The 17,345-nt window shown below is 41.5% G+C and overlaps 1 protein-coding gene across 9 annotated transcripts in view; it reads right to left on the reverse strand.

Annotated features, from left to right (window-relative positions):
* The window catches only part of RBM47 (RNA binding motif protein 47), an 85,110-nt gene that overhangs the window by 21,534 nt on the left and 46,231 nt on the right, over positions 1-17,345 (reverse strand). For 3 of the 9 annotated variants that reach the window (XR_004356816.1, XR_004356815.1, XM_032686371.1), the window contains exon 1: positions 7,048-7,175. The exons of 3 other annotated variants lie outside the window; for them this stretch is intronic. Coding sequence is in view for 2 of the 6 variants with exons in the window: in XM_032686371.1 (XP_032542262.1) it covers positions 7,048-7,160 (113 nt within the window). In the remaining 4 variants the exon portion in view is untranslated. Of the gene's footprint in view, positions 1-6,520; positions 6,683-7,047; positions 7,176-15,957; positions 16,205-17,345 lie in introns of those variants that run through there. 3 more of the 9 variants (XM_032686377.1, XM_032686373.1, XM_032686378.1) reach the window with 3 other exon arrangements.

Consider the following 17,345-nt stretch of genomic DNA (forward strand, 5'->3'; position numbering starts at 1 on the left):
ATACTTAAATATGTAGAGAGCAGAAGTGTAAAGTACCTGAGGGATAGGATAAGACCAGCCCACTAAATCCTCAGACTAGCTGTTGAAATTAGGACAAGAGGAAATAGTCTTAAGTTGTGCCAGGGAAGGAAAAATTTCTTCATTGAAAGGGCTGTCAAGCATTGGAACAGACTGCCCAGGGAAGTGGTTGAGTCACAATCTCTGGAGGTATTTAAAAGGCATGTAGATGTGACATTTAGGGACATGGTTTAGTGGTGGACTTGGCATTGTTAATGGTTGGACTCAATAATCTTAGAGGTCTTTTTCAACCTAAAAATTCTATGATTTTATGAAATTCCCACTTCTGCTAATGGTGACACTTGGCATCTTAACCTAGGGCCTATCATCAAGGTTCTGACTACTGATTTAATTGCAAGAGTTCATACTTCATGCTTAAATTTCAATTTTTTTCTAGTCAGTTAGTCAAGTTCCCCTTATAAGCGGCAAGTTAATGTTCTGGGCCTGAAATGCGGTTTTCAGAGTGGATCTACTGCAGAGAGGGTCTGTGCACAGTTTTCAGTTGCTTAAATTTGTCCTAAGTGGCTTAAGCATGTTAAAAATGGTTGGTTTAAAACTCACTAAAACCTATTGATTTTGTCTTTTTATAGTATTAGATTCAAAGAAAGAAACAGAAAATGAAGTGTGATATTTTCAACAGTACTCAGCAAATAGTACTCAGTAGATAGCGCTACTCTTCTGACATCAGTTACAGGACTCTAATGACTGCTATAATATTAAATTTAAGACAGTGATGAGCACTACTGAAAGTCCTGCTTTAAAAGTCTCGCAGGGATGGGTTATGTTCTCCATGAACCAATCAAAAGCAATGTATTTGGCTTAAAAAACTGTAACAAAATTACTAGAAATCTCTTCTTTTGCTTCTTGCTACTTTTAAGAGGAAAACACCTGAAATTATTCTGTAAATTAACATCCTGGAATTTCCCAGGTTAGAGTTTGAATGTTAATCAGATAATTCAACAAGGAATTTATACATTCAATGATTGGCTACAACTTCAAACCAGGATTTTAAGGTTAAACTTCTTATTTTCATCACCATCATTAAGAACAATAACGATCACAGATCTAGTTCTCTTAGCCATATTATACCAGTTCCCTTAGCCTAGTAATCTTACCTCACAGTAATTTTATGTGCAATTTAAAAAATGGAGCTGAAATTATCCCATACAAAATAAAGTCACCTTGTATTGTGCCAACTTCCTGCCTATTCTGTTATCACCCCTCTCTTCATCCTTCTATGGCATATTTAATCTGGTGTGTGATTCACTTTGCATTATTTGTAAGCACTGTTAACACCCAGCAGTGAACATTCCCAGTGTGAAGGTCCCTCAACGACTCAGCCTCCTGGCTTCAGAACTGCAAAAATAGTATTCAATGAGGTATCAGAGCCACAAGGATCATTGAATCCAGCTCCTGGCCCTGCACAGGACCATTCCCAAGAGTCACACCATGTGCCTGACAACACCGTCAGGCTTCACGCTATGACAACTTCCCTGGGCAGCCTCTTCCAGCACCCAGCCACTCTCTGAGTGAAGAGCCTTTTTCTAATATTCAGCCTAAACCTCCCCTGACACAACTTCAGGCCATTCCCTCAGGTCCTGTCACTGATGGCCATGGAGAAGAGATCTCCTCTTTCCCTCACGAGGAAGTTGTAATTGCAATGAGGACTCCTCTCAGTCTCCTCCAGACTGAGCAGACCAAGTGACCTCCGCCGCTCCTCATACTGTTTCCCCTCAAGGCCCTTCACCATCTTCGTTACCCTCCTTTGGACACTCTCAAGAGCTTAATATCTTTCTTTTTCTCTGGTGCCCAGAACTGCACACAATATTTAAGGTGAGGCCACACCAGTGCAGAACAGGGAGGGACAACCACATCCCTCAACTGGATGGCGATGCTTTGCCTGATGCCTTCCAGGACACAGTTGGCCCTCCTGGCTGCCAGGGCACTGCTGACTCATATTCAACTTGCCATCAACCAGGACCCCCAGATCCCTTTCCACAGCACTGCTTTCCAGTATCTCATTCCCCAGTCTGTATGTACATCCAGGGTTGCCCCATCCCAGGTGCAGAATCTGGAACTTTCCATCACTGACCTTCCTCTGGCTGGTAACTGCCCAGCCTTCTAATTTGTCGAGGTCTCTCTGCAGGGCCTCCCTGCCTTCAAGGGAGTCAACAGCTCCTCCCAGTTTTGTATCATCTGCAAACTTGCTTAGTATCCCTTCCAGTCCTGTGTCCAAGTCATTTATGAAGATGTTGAAGAGCACAGGGCCTAAGACAGAGCCCTGTGGAATCCCACTAGTGACAGGTCACCAGTCTGATGTTACTCCATTCATTGTTACCCTCTGTGCTCGACCCATGAGCCAGTTGCTCACCCACCACATGATGTGTTTATCCAGCTGTGTCCTGGACAGTTTGTCCAGAAGGATCCTGTGAGAGACAGTATCAAAAGCTTTACTGAAATCCAAAAAGATTACATCAACTGGTTTCCCTTGATCAACTTGGTGGGTTACCTTGTCATAGAAAGAAATCAGGTTGGATAAGCAAGACCTCCTTCTATGAAGCCATGCTGGCTGTGACCAATGACTGTGTTGTCTTTCAGGTGTTTTTCAATAATTTCCAGAACAATCTTCTGCATAACTTTACCAGGCACTGAAGTGAGACTGACAGGCCTGTAGTTTCCAGGGTCCTCCTTCTTGCAAATCAGGACAACATTCACCAGCTTCCGGTCATCTGGGACCTCTACGGATTCCCAAGACCACTCAAAAGTCCTTGAGAGAGTTTGTGCCATGACATCAGCCAGCTCTTTGAGGATTCTGGGTCAAATCCCATCAGGCCCCATAGATCTGTAGGAATCCAGCTGGAGCAGCAGAATCCCACACAGTTTCAGACTCAGTGGGGAGCTGATCATTCTCACAGTCATGGTCCTCCAGCTCAGGGCACTGAGACTCCTTTGGTCCATCATCCATGTTGAAGACAGAGGCAAAGAAAGTGTTAAATACCTCTGCCTTGTCTCTGCCCTGTTTGTGAGGTGACCATCCTTATCCTTTAACAGGTCGATGATATTTCTATACTGCCTATTGCCATTGATGTATTTGAAAAAACTCTTTTTATAGTCCCCCACATTTCTGGTTAGCTTCAACTCCAGTTAAGCTTTGGCCACATGAATTTTCTCCCTACCGTTGCAAGCAGAATCTCTGTATTCTTCCCAAGGTATCTCAAATAATAAAGTAAGAAAACTTTCCTGAGCCTAGCTGTGCTTCTTACCATCACAAGTGAAAATTTATTCATGCATATATGGTTTTCTCATTATGAGAGTGAAAAATTATCTATGTACCAAAGGACCACCAATACCAAGAGCATCCTACTGATGTGTCCCTGCTTCTACAATGTGAATTCTGTCAATGCTATGTGTGCTTCTTGAGTGTTTTTATGCTACTGCAGTGCCAAGCTAGCCACCTCAGCTTGTACCACTTCTGAAGGAAGTTTAGGTAAGCAAAACCCAGTCTCCTCCCTAATTTTATAATCCACTTTGCTGCAAAGTCATTTAGAACTTTGTCCAACAAGTTGTGTAACCCCTATGTTGTACCGTTTGCCCCAGCTCCATTTTTTACTGAGTCCATTTCAAAATAATTCTATAACTCTCAGCTATTTCAATAGGATTGATCACTGGCTGAGGCCGAAGTTATTACCTCGCAAAGTATTGAAGCCACATGTTGAGGAAAGCTTAGAAGATGAGAGATGGTTTAGCTCTTATCAGCTAAATCAGGAAACAGCACAACCCTTCCTTTCTTCCCAAATTCCCATATTTCAGTCTAGTCAACATAAGCTATTATTACCATGGTCAGACAGGAAAATGTGTGACATATAAATAAAGTTCAATGTAGTCACTTGGTATGTAACAAGTCTTTCCTATTTTGGATGAGCCATACTTGATGGAAAACTTTTTGTGGTGTTTCTTTACCACAAAGCAATTAAACTCTGTTCTCAGCAGAGATGCTGATACGGGTAAGTATGTCCTGCTTGTATTAACTTTTAAAAAGCATTCTACTTAGAAAGGGAGAAGTGTTTCACTCAGGGTGGACTAGGAGTTCACAAGCTTTTGCCATAAGAAAGATAGTAAAAACAATGTCCTGCAACTGAAAAACAAAACCACGACTAGACTCATCTGTTAATTATTACACAAGAAAGATAAGACATTCACCTATTTCACTGCTTGCCCCTTTGAAGAAAAGTCTTACATATGAACACAGTGATTTAATTCTATCATTGAAAATGTCTGTGAAAGGCTTTGCTGAACTCTGGAGTAGGGGTATGTGTGCATGTGCTTCTTTGTTGTTATAACACAGAACACTCTATCTGTCTGTCTACATAAACATTACAGTAAGATGTTCCACCCCGCAGTGCAACCAATAGTATCTAAAAAAGTTCACAAACTACAGTTGCCTTTTCAGCTTTTCTGGTCCAGCCTTTTCAGCTAACTCTTCCGGAGATCCCAGAGCGAAACATAACACATCCTGCCTGTTCATATAAAGTCTACTCGCTTAATCAAATTTATTACAACAAAAATAGCTATGGACTTTTCAGTTTGCCCTAAAGTTTGCCCTAATCTCATGCACTATTTTTATTACAACATTCTCAATTTTGTGTATACCACGTGAACACTGCAACAATGGGGGGCCCAACCTGCAAATCTGCTTTCAGCAGGAGGCCAGGATTCCAGGGAAAGCTGAAAGTGGCTCAGTATGTTCCCTCCCCCTCAGGTCACAGAAATGAAAATCAACAGAAAGCAAACCACAGTTGGGATGTGAATGCTGGCTGCTGAAAGTACATTAAACTCAAAGCCTTTGCCTTAGTCCGTGGCTGGCGTTTTTGTTCTTTTTTTTTTCCCTTTGTGCACTGACATTTGACCCTTTTTATAATATGCACCTTGCACCACTGAAACCCAGTTAGTTATTAATTAAACTCAGGTACCAATGGCTGACTTGTACATATCATGCTTTTAACTGCCTGGTGTTGCCCGTGCATGGAGGAGAGGGGGATGGAAGTCAATCGTCTTTGCTGTGAAATTCTGTCATATCGGCAGAAAGGAGCTGCAAAGTGCAGCAATTTGTACCTGACCTCTGATCTAAGACGTTTGTACAGACCTTTGAACGTTGGATTGAAATTGAGAAACCAGGTTTACAAGTACAAGGAAGAGGTTTCCAGCACTCGTTACCTGTGCCCAGGGTTAATATTATAAATAAAAAAAAATGTTTAACCAAGGCAGGAACTTTCTCAGGGGGCACCATTCCTGCACTGGGTTAATTCAAGACAACATGAGTCTACTGAAATTACAGCTCAGTTGGAAATACCTATGGTTTGGAAATGAAATTTCTGTTCGCTCTAGAAAAGGAGTGGATTTGAGGTAGATATAATTTGAAATTCACCTTTTGTTGACCTTAACTGAGATTATTTTTTTTTTAATTAAAAGCTGAAGAAAGAAGACAAGGATCATTTGATTCAATATAATTTCTTCAGCAAAGAATGGAGTTGAAATGCAGAATTGAATAGAAATTATTAAAAAGAGTAGCAAAATGGCTACTTCTTTGTTAACTTTATTTATTTTTATATAATACGTTATCTAATCTTGGTTATACAGTATATGAGAAACACATGGAAAAATAATCAAACCAACAATATTACAACAAGCTCTTAACAGACAGTCATGTGGCCTTGCCTTGACAAGCAAAAAGGACGTTTTGTAGTTCTGTTAGATTAACCGCCTTAATTTAATTAAAAACCTCTCTCACCTCTTTCATACAATGGCAAGGTCTTCGGTTCAACATCATCAGCTAACCCTAACATACACCACTGTGGACCATGCATTGGGTGTGAAGGCTTTCAGAATCAGTTGTGATAACATGATTAAAAAAGATACCCTTTCTGCAACCCAGCCTCTGTCCATGGAGTACTGCAAGGGATGGCAGTAACAGTTTGCCATGACATCCCTCACATGCTCTGAGCACTGGCTGTCATCCTTGGCAAGCTTGGATGTGCAAACAGTGAGGGAGCCCTTTACACACACATTTTGAAGCATGGCTTCAATCCCACCTAGCTCAGGACAGGACACCACTATATACAGCTGCTGCATCTGGTCCACATGCAAACTAACATTTTTGTCATTGATTTTAATTGAGCTTTACTTACAACATCTACATTATTTTTTTTTCAAGTTTAAGTTCAAAATTCATTATTCTTATCAACACTGACCCCAATAAAACAATAAATTAATAAATAAATAAGCGCGAACAGATTAGTGTCATGTGTCCAATGTCATATACAAGTCTTACACATTTCACATGCTGCTTAAGCAGAATATGAATAGAATAATATCAGAAGTTGATATTCTTAAAATACTATCAAATTTCCAGTATGCAGGATGAGTTATATAGATCAATTTGTAACCATAATACTTGCATACATACCCTGCTTGCTTAACTGTCCCAGACACCTTCAATCCATAAGCCCCAAATTTTGTACCAGAAGCTGATAATCCACTTTTAAAGTTTGATTTTTTTATGTCAATCTCTTGAAAAAGCAGAACAAAATACCACACAGCACAAACAGACAATGGCAGAGACGGACTGATTGAAAACACAACAGCAAACAGTTGTAATTGGCTACCTTTCAGTCCATTAATTTAAGGTAGTAGAAAAAATATCTTTGAAATATGATTTTGTTTTCTTCTGTCTAAAATATCAGCAGTTTAGTTTTCACTGTTCAGACATTTGCTTTGTTGTTTGTTATGCAAATTCTTTTAGATATTCACATGTTGATCTCTTAGTTCAAGCTTACAAGCAGTTGCTTCCTTCTCAAATAACTCCTTAGGACCCTCTGAAGGAAGGCAAAACCCCAAACCAACACCTTAATGATGATATACTTTTGGTCTCAACTCCCTGATAAAATAAAAACCAGATAAAAAGCCCTACAGAGCAAACAAGATTTCCCTTACCTCTCTGGTCCTGCGATCGAAGTGCAACAGGTTAAGAGGACTTGTGCCTTTGCCCGAGCAACCTTTCCTCCTAATGGCAAAAGCCGTGTAACCTGGTTATACAGTTTATGCATCTCTTTATTGGCCAGCGAGCGTTAGCCATTTAAATTCCTTGGGAGTCATTTGTTAAGGGCTCTTAGGCTGAGGCTAAGTGGGTGGGACGGGAGGGAGAGGGGATGTTAGTGCTGCCAGACACAGAGAGCTCTCCAAAGTGGTTTGAAGATTAATAGAAAACCATCTGCAAGGAAGGGATCTCTGAAGGGAGGGCTGGGTCCAACCTTCAGGGAAGCACAGGAAAGAGAAACCATAACATTTTTGCAGGTAGAAGGAATTTGAAGAAAAAGATTTCATTCAAAATTCAAAACTTGGAAAAAAGGGAGTGAAACATGTACAAACAACTCCTTCCTAGCACAAGGCGTTGTGCAAATAGTTTGGGTTACTCACAACAGATAAGATAAGAAAAGGGCATATTTTGCTTGATGGCATGAGGCTTTTTCAGTGAAAATTTTTTTTTCTTTATACATGTCTGGCAAAATTATTTTAGGCTATACTGAATCAATTTATCTTTTGTTGTAAGAAAAACAAGGGGTCTGCAGCTCCTGGACTGAGAGGTAGATTTACTGATCACGTCAGCAGTGGGACGGTAGGAATAACTCAGCCTGTGCTGTGTACCCGACATGCACTGTTTCAGCAGTAAACACGGAACTCCAACGTGTTTGCTTGAAAGAAAAAAAGCACCCAGTGCAGAAGTAAAAGCACAAGGGTGGTAAAACATGATTCATGGCAGCAGAAATGGTCTGTACATAACAACGGAGCATTAGGCCCCGGGAGCACTTAGGCAAAGCAAACAACACACCTTCTCAAGCAGCCAAGAGGAGGAACCACTCTGAAACACTCTCTGGATGATGGATTTGCCTAGTTGGCAAATAGTGTGCATAGCCAGCCGGCGGGAGAAGAGGGAGCAGGGCATGCCTTGGAAGATGGCTAATTTCAGGGAAAGGACACTCTCTAAAGGAGGTGAAAAGCAAACAACATATTGCAGAAGCAAAACAATTACAGTTTTCAGTCCTTTTCCAGTTGTTTTTACTAGTATTGCCATTCCTATCTGCGCACACCCACCCCATGTAGTAAAGCTTAGTCCAAATCTCCATCCAAGCAGCACACAGGCTCAGGGTAACAACCTCAGGGCAACCCCATGTGCAAGAAGAAGTGTATTAACCTCTTCATGACAAACCATAAACTGGAGTAGATTCTGCAGAGGAAGCACTGGCAGTTTGTATCAGATGGTTCTTCATAATAATTTATTCTTGTCCTCCGAGTGCTTTGGTCTGGGCACGTAAAACATAAGAGACATCCTCATACTGCTAAGTCAGAGGTTCATCAATAGGGAAGAGGGGTAGGGGAGTCAGCGGGTGTACAGATAAGAGTTCTAAAACTAGAAGGCTCCAAGTTAGAGAGAGAAATGTGGAAGATGGCGAAGACCGGCAAAAGAAGTATCTTTGTGGCAGTTTCTGAGAGCGAACAGGAAGGAGAACTGTTCTACTTACACTGCAAACCAATAGGTGATTGCTGTTCTGGCTTTTTATACTTGTTTATCCACTGTACTGCGGCTGTGGTGTGTTAGGCACTGTACAAACACACCTGCAGCCTGGATCCAAGTCCCAGAGTGCCTGCAGACCAGGTCTACTGAAGTCTTTCAGCTTTAGAATTCATCTCTGCAAATGTTAGCTACAAAAGCCGCAGAGAAGCAGGTACTCCCTAAGGGCAGGGAAGTTGCAGCATGGAAATTTAAGAAGTTTGCCCAAGACTATCGAAGGAATCAGTCTCAAAACTGGGGATAAAATCTAGGAGATTCTGCCACAATCCGATCCATGTCTCAATCCCACTGAACTCTATAGGGAAGTAAGTATTAAAAATTTAGCAGGTATGAATTTGCAAAATTTCACCAGATTAATTGATTTTTAAAATCAGTATCTTTCTCTTGCTTTGCATTTTTCTGTTTGAAAACAAACCAAACTTTTAACCATAAGCATTGTAAAGTGAGCTTGTCTGTGTTGCATGGGGTCTGTGCAGATAGCCCAGCTGAAACAGAAGAGAAAAAAAGAAAAAAAAAGAGAAGAAAAAAAAAAAAAAAGGAAAGCTATGAGATCCAATCGTCCGTGTACTTAAATATTCAGTGAAAACTATTCTGTGTAACTGGAATTAAAAAGCACTGATGCTAGTGAGATGATGGGCTCATTTTTAGAAGGCTCTTCAATATACCATGTCAATTAGGATCACACAAGGAGGCTGCTCAAACACTTGGCTTTTATTTCATACTTTCACTTTTAGCTGCAGCTTGTTGTTAGTGTCCAAGTTATTTCCCCGTTATTGTTTAAAGCAATGAACCTCAGCAGATCAAGGTGCAGGTTATTCTGAGGTGTTAGCATCCCCAGTGGCAGAATTTAAAAATATATTAATTTGTCCTTTTATAAGGAACTTTCTTAAGTTGGGCAGAATTCTGCAAGTGTGTCTCTCAGCTTTCCCTGACATTAGACACCTTGTTTCTTTTGACTTCATGCACACTGTGTTCATAATTATTGCAGGACTCTTCATGCACTGCTTTATGATGACACCTAAGGCAGAGTGGAAAAGTGTTAAGGGCAGAGCCATTTAAGTAGCAAGAATGATGGATTCTGTATACACCACATGCTCCTCTCCTCATACAGCATCCAATGCTTGGGTGTAAGAATATAAAAACAGCTTCTCTCCTCATGTACAGGTTGGCTACAATGGTGAAAACTCACCCTATGTAACAATAATATTGTAAATATTTAGTTTTTTCATCTTTTTGATTATTGACAGTGAAGCAGGGGCCAGATCCTAAGAGAAGGGAAAGAGAACAGCCCAGACCATGCCCACGTTTCCCATAAACCTTCCATTTCCTTTCATTTGTTCTTGTGGTGGGATTGTAGGTGAAAGGGTTTTCCTAAATAATTATTCTCCTGAATACAGGAATAGAAAAAGCTGGATATTTCAAGAAAAAAAGTGAGATTCACTGGAATATGCTAATACCTGTCAATGGGAACCTTCTCCCTGATGCAGAAAAGACTTCCAAGGAGTCGGTGTGCTTCCCGTCATCTGTCTCTTTTCTACAAGCAGACACATGAAGTGCCTTTCCTGATGTGGTGTGCTGGGGTCCTCCATGTGATGACATGCACTAGTAAAGCATTGGATCTGCTTTCTGAGATTTTTAGAAAGATCAAACCCAAATGCTTTGAGAGATCCAGAGGCTGACCACAGACTCATCATTTTATTGGGGTGATGTCATTATCTGGGTGAGAGCATTTTTTATGATCATGGTAGTAAATAGTTTCAGGAGATATTTCATGATGGCAGCTTAGCATCATGTAACAGTGCAGACATGAGCAAGTGAAAGGAGAAGGGAGAGTAAGCAGCGAGCAGTGGATTGGCCTTTATGTTTTTATTTGGTCTTCAAAAACTACTGAGACACTGCAGTGTAATGAGAAGGGAATGTGCCAAGTAAAATATTTCACTGAAAGGATACATGAATTTAAGAGTGACCGGCAAGGTGTCTAATCTCAATCTCAGAAAGAGACACCATACAGAGATCTCAATCTCTGTATGGTTTATCAGTATATTTACACATAAGCCCATTCTTAGGCACAACACCACCACAAAAACTAGGATCTCATCATGTAACAGACAGCATTTTCTCTCCTTTCTTTCATTTCCTTCTCTTTTTAACAAAACCACTTTGTATTTGGTGGAACAGGTTCCCACACGTTTATAGAATAATTTTATTGCCTATTTGAAGTTTTAAAGAGACAGCACCACTTTATTTAAATGAATAACATATTATTTTACACCTGTTCTTACACAATGTGAGTTGATACAGAAGAATTTGTCATTTCCTGACTTTCCTAAGCTACTGGAGACCAAAATCTGAGGAGATCCTTTAGAGAACAGAGTCAGTAACAGGTACCACAACAACTCGGGTTTTTTCAGGTGGACAGTACACAACAAACATACATCTAATTGTATGTCTCAAATCAGCTTTACTATATTGTCTCTAGAGGTTTTCAAGGTATTTAGGCACCCAGGTAAACACCTGGAGACAACAGCTTTACAAGTTCTCTCACACCAAAGCCCTTTCTTGCATAACCTATGTCAATGCTTTGACCTTAATCTTGCCACGTCACAGAAGATTCCCAGTAAATGCCCTTTCAAAGACGGACTCCTTGTCTGCTCTGCCAGCCAGCCAAATACCCCATCCCACTACGGACATGACAAAGTCACAGCCCTGAAGGTGGAGTCTCAACAGGGGGAAATTTGTTCAAGGACACCTTGGGTTTTCTCTTTTTGTTTTTTAATCTTAGGCTTCTCTGGTTCATGGGCAGTGAGAGTTACCCTAATAACCTTTTCAGTCATTAGGCAAATTTTTTTTTATTTTTAGCAAGCACTTTATTGTCATTCTGCAAGGAAAGTGAGCACAGAGGATCACCCTAAAGAGTAGGCTCAGTTTCCCCATGTGCAATGTTCTGCTTTTATTTAAACCTAAAAGCAGGTTTTAGGTTCCAAAATCTAAGAAAACAGATACTGAATAAACCAATGGAGTGGAACAGATTTTAATTAGCACATAAGAAAAGAAGGAAATCAGCAAATCCCAAAGTTTTTTTATATAACCATAGCCATTACATTTCTGTGGCATGTTTGCTTTCCATTTTAATAAATACAGGGAGGGTTCTGGATAGATATATCTACAAGGGAGGTTAATATGATAATTGCCTTTCAGTCCTACGGTAAATAAAACACTCTACGAGAAAAAGGTTTTGCCCTCACTAGCCTGATGCGGCTGCTCAAGACCACTGTTTCACACCACAGTCTCACAAACATGTTAAACTGGTGTTGCCTACGTAGAGTCTCACTCCATTCTTCCTGCAGCCACTCTGCATCCTCTGCATGAACTGCCACAAGTGTTTGTGTGGCTGCACCATGCACCCACACCACCTGAGCACCTGTGCTGGCAGAGGGGAAAAAGAGGGTGGGACCTGTCCTTCTGCCAGCATTTCTGGCTTAAAGCTTTTGTTGGGTCACAACATTGAGCAAATTCATGGGAAAACAGGGGAAAGGTTTCTTTTGAAACCTGCTGAATCTAGTTTCACAGCACAGCTCCTGCAATGGAGAAGACGATGAGATTCCACAGTGGGGTAGATAAGAGCCTTTCTGTAACACCAAGATGCTTACTGAACCATTCAGAGACACCAGAGGGTAGAATAGCAAACTGCTACTCTTTATAAGTTTGTATGTAGCTGGTGAATTTTAGTTCTGTAGGTATTGAAAGGGTGAAGGTCCTGGAGGACTCTTATATTATATTTTATTACATGTTCATAACTTCCATTTCTCAGAAAACTAATTTATTGTCAGGATTAGAAAAAGCAGCTTTTGGTGATGTCAATGGAGTCTGAACTGCCATGCACAGCAAAGGCACCATTATCAGAGAAGTCTGTGTTAAGCAGACTAAGCTTTATAACAGCCCTTTGCTTGTCAGAACACCTATGATGGGACTTCACACAGAAAAAAGCTGCTGTGACTGAGTCACCCATTGGTAGTGGGAGCTGCCATGAGTCAGGACTGGGGTCACACCTCTTGGCTCATGGCCATGTGTTGGCACAGCGGACTTTGTCCCTGTGGCCCGACACGGATTCGCCCAATGTTGTCACATGCTCTTGCCTTACCTAACCTCAGCCCAGCACTCTGGCTCCTCCTCTGCCAGTGTCTCCATCCTGTCTGCTCCTCTCCACTGCTGACCTTTGCTATGGGCAGGCAGGACTGGGGCTGCAAACCTGCCTTCAGCTGAGCTTTCTTCTCAGCAGCCAACCAGAAAACATCTGCTGGCATGCTGCTCCCAAGCCACTGTGTCCCAGCCCGGTTTGGGGTGACTTAAGTTATGTTGCTAGTCTAAGATGTGCTTCTGCAGTGTGGGAAACAGGATTCATTTGCCTGTTATTCCACCAAACATATTATCTAAAACACAGGCAAGCCCTAGAGCTATGTCTATACCAAGCCACTTGCACGGTGCAGAAACAGAAGTGTAACATAAATGACTATTGACAGGAACTTTGCAAACCCTGTGGTAAAACCACTCACCCTAACCAAACATGCTTAAATGGTAAAAGAGCATTTTCACCTCTGCAGCTGCACCTGGGCTGGGGCCCACCACTGGTGTGGGGCTCTTGGGCATCATCTCCCTGAATGCCAGAGCTGCCCAGGTCACCCTGTGGAGTAAAGCCAGCCTAATTAAACTTGAAAGTGTTCAAGGGATGTGTTAATGGGTAGCTCTCAGTAATCACAGGAAGGTGATTTTTACAGGACTACACTTCTGCTATATAACACTTCTTTCTCAAAGAAAGATCTCAGAGCGCTGTTGACATAACTTACCTCGATAGATATTTGACAAGATAAAACAGGCAAGGTGTCTGTGATTTCAAGGACCACACACAATAGCCGAAATATTTGGGAATGAGAAGAATGGTCTGAATGGCTGTAATTATTAAATTCATTAGTTAAATGGGTCTTTCCCTTCCTCAGTAAAGAAAATGTCTTGAGGCATTGACATTACTTAAGCGGGAGATGTGTCTCATTCAGGATGCACCTAAGCTCCACACTTCCGATCTCTAAGGGAAGGTTTGTATTTTCAAGAGGACATTTCCAAACTGGCAACAATCAAATCCTTAGATTCACATTTAGAAGCTGCATGAAAAGGTCCTGAGAGAGGGAGATACTTGAACTTTGGCTAAAGGAGGGGCTGGAGACACAAAATGAGCTCTTCTGAGCAGTATGTGCACTCTCAGCTCTGCCTTATTCATCTCTCAGATTTCTTATTCTTATCTGCAGGGTGGATGCATGTAGACCCTGGAACTGCCTGAGATAGGGACTGTAGTGGGTAAGGCCACCATGTTTTGGTGGGGAAGGAGAAGACTTCATCTAAAAAGTTGTCTGCTGTGCTGCCTCTGGGTTCAGGGAAGACATCCTAGCATGTTTTATTTTTAGCAGAGATGTCACCCATGGGAACTACTGTCCTCAAATGTTGGGCAGAAATAATGCTCACTATGCACCTGAGATATGAGCTGTCTGCAAGGAGACATCTGCAACTGAACAGGAAATTGCAGCTTGTCAGTGGGTTAAATGAGTGACAAATGACCATAATCCTGCAGAGATACTCTCTTTTGTTTGGAAAAAAACAACCAACCAACCAATCAAAACCAACAAAAAAACCCCCAAACCCCCAAACAAACCAAGCCAAAATTAAACAAAAACAAACAAGCAAACAATTAAAAATCTTCTCAAAACTTTAAAAGGTCAGTGACTTTGCCCTTCTTAAGAACAAGCAAGGTAAACTCTTAAAGGAAGTACATTTAATTGGTGGGAATCCATACAGGTTACATTTTAAAGGTAAGAGTGTTACCAAATATACAGAGAAAGAGCTGCTATACAGTCTCCATGCAAGCTAAGATGGTTGAAATCTGACCTTTGTAGTGCAGTGTGCTTTCTTCAGAGCACCACTGGAGGTAAGCAGAGACTTACATTTAAAGATGTTGCCCTTCCTATTACATTGCTGGAGAGTATTCCAAAAGAACAATGAAGACATTTTTTGCAGTTTATATCAGTCTTACCCCACTTGTTTCACCAGTACATGATCTAGCACAGAATCTCCGAATATGAAGATGTAATATATTGTTGTCTAGTACATAGATTAATGTGGCAACAACCAGGTTGTCACCTGTCCTTCAGCTGTCCAAATACTTAGACTTCCACATCACTAGTGAGGTTTGAATTTTCTATCTGTAGAAGGAACTATTTGCTCTGTTTGTGTTTAGGGGTGTATGTAAAGAGGTGGTTGACATTTTTTTGGTGTATAAGTTTATCTGAATGAAGCCAATACATTTGTGGTGCCACATCATCATGCTTGACATGCACAATGTTACATCAGGGATTTAATTTGACTTCTCATATGTTTCATGGTATGAAACTGGTGTTATGTACAAGATAGTGCATTCCAGAATATGCAAGTAAAGCCATCAGGTGGTGAGGTTTGCCTTGTTTTAATTTCTGGCCTTTGAAAAATGAAGCAAAACCTTTTTCTGAAGATGTGCCACAAGAACAATAAAGAGTAGTAAGGTCATATTGAGGTCATATTGAGATTCCTTTTCTTTGTAAATTCTCAATTCTTTTGGGAACAATTATTGCTAAAAGTGAAATATAAGTGGATTAATAATTTCTTAGAGTATATCAATGATGCCAGCAAAATAAAAGTAATTTCTTTATGCTGTCACTAAGCTACATCATTTCAGAGAGGAAAAAACGTAATATTTTGACTTTGTGCATTTAATTCTGAAAAGACCATTTTATAGACTTGAAAAGGTTATTTTTGGTCTGTTATTGATTGCCTTAGAAGATTAAACATAACATTAAAAGAGCAATTGAGTATAGCATGAGGGTTGCTGTACATGCCATGTGCACCTCCGCAGTACAGAAGAATGCAATCTGAAGAACAGAACCCTCCAATGATTGCCATTTGTAACAGGGATGCTCAGTTGTGCTCAGAGCATAGTCAGCTTCACAAAAGGAAAAATTTTCCCATCTAAAGCAAAAGATGGTCTCCTGCACTTAGTGACCAAGACAGATTTCTTTGAAACAGGATCTTCCATAACCACCTCCCCTAAGAACACTTACATTGCATTTTAGGGATCTACTCCTTCCTAGGAGGCTGAAACAGGTGTCTCACTGACCAGGCTCCCTCTGATCCCTTCTAAATACCACAGGAAATATAACCATAACCATAATACTGTCACGAGGTACGTTACTAACCTGCAGGTTGTTCCTCAGCCAGCTGGCAGAAGTAGGCTCGTGCCCTGCTAAGCCGTCGTACACCTGGTGCCACTGTCACCGTCACGTCCCCAGCACCCAGCCGTCCACTGCTTTGAGACCTCAGGCACGGACTTCGTAGGTCACAGAGAAGCAGCAGGACAGACCTTGTGCTTTCAGATGCTCTTTTACTGAAACTATCAAGGGAACCTAAATCATTACAACCCCTAATGATGACTGGAGCTGATTAAAGGGCACTTTACAAAAGGTTCCTCCCTGTCACCGTGTTTTGCCAAGAACAACCAGCTCCTCTCCTACCTCAGCTGGCCAAAGGTTAGCACGCCGAAGTGAGCAAAGTCCAGCAGTAGCTCATGGTTAAATGGCTAAAGGCACTCTGGCTTACAGCAGGTGCTCCAGCAGTAAAACTGCTGTGACACTCAAAGCTCACAGATAGAAACTACTGTAAAATTTGGAAGGGAAGGGAGTGCATTTTGGCACAGAAGACAAACAGCATTTGCTGCTGTAACTGAACAAACAGGCAATAAATAGACTCGGTGTCTTCACCCAAGTTAATTTCCCTGTTTGCACATCCTAACACTTATACGCTGTTCCTGGTTTTGCTGAATGTGCGGTGTTCCGACCCTGGTTTCCTAAAAATTGTCCCACACCATGCCCCCCTCTCTGGGCCTACAAACTTGTGCCATGTCTGCCAGTCTTCCATCTCCACACTCCCATTTGTGGACCTGTGGGCCAGCTGCAGCCAAGCCACTTCTGGGTGGAGAGAGGTCTCAGAGTTCATGCAGCCTTGGGGAAGCCAAGACGGAGAGAGATTACATTTGTATGCAGCTGAGGGAGAGGCAGCCAGGGCCGAGCTTTTCCTCCACCCTGAGAAGCAGTGGCCAGCAGAGCCCTACACCATGCAGGTGAGGGCACACACGGCCCCCAGCAGTCACACAGCCTGCAGAACAGGGTGCAAAGAGGAGCACGGGAGAAATGCAAAGGTTGGGAGGATGGGAGTTTCTGAGGACATGGGCTAGAGCTGGAATTGCTCTGCATTCCTGGGGCAATATTGTAGAAAAGGAGATTTAATAAGTTGTGTTATTCATAGATTGGCCAGCTATGATATTAAATCCTCTAGTCCTTGTCTGTGAAATTCACACTGAGATAAGTAGGAACTAAGCATGCTCAAGAGCCTTTGAAGACTATATGGGTGCCTAGATACTGGCCTGGGGAGGTCTGATTTTAAATACTCACATCTTAAAACAACAACATAAAGAACAACTTCTGCCTTTCAGACACAAACTTTAATTACTATATTGCCCAAGTCACAGAAACCTTATCTAAAAAAGCAGAGTTACTTTCTAACCCTAAGTAAAAGTCAATTTTCTGAG

The sequence above is a fragment of the Chiroxiphia lanceolata genome, chromosome 4 (genome assembly GCF_009829145.1).
Source record: "Chiroxiphia lanceolata isolate bChiLan1 chromosome 4, bChiLan1.pri, whole genome shotgun sequence".
Taxonomy (NCBI): domain Eukaryota; kingdom Metazoa; phylum Chordata; class Aves; order Passeriformes; family Pipridae; genus Chiroxiphia; species Chiroxiphia lanceolata.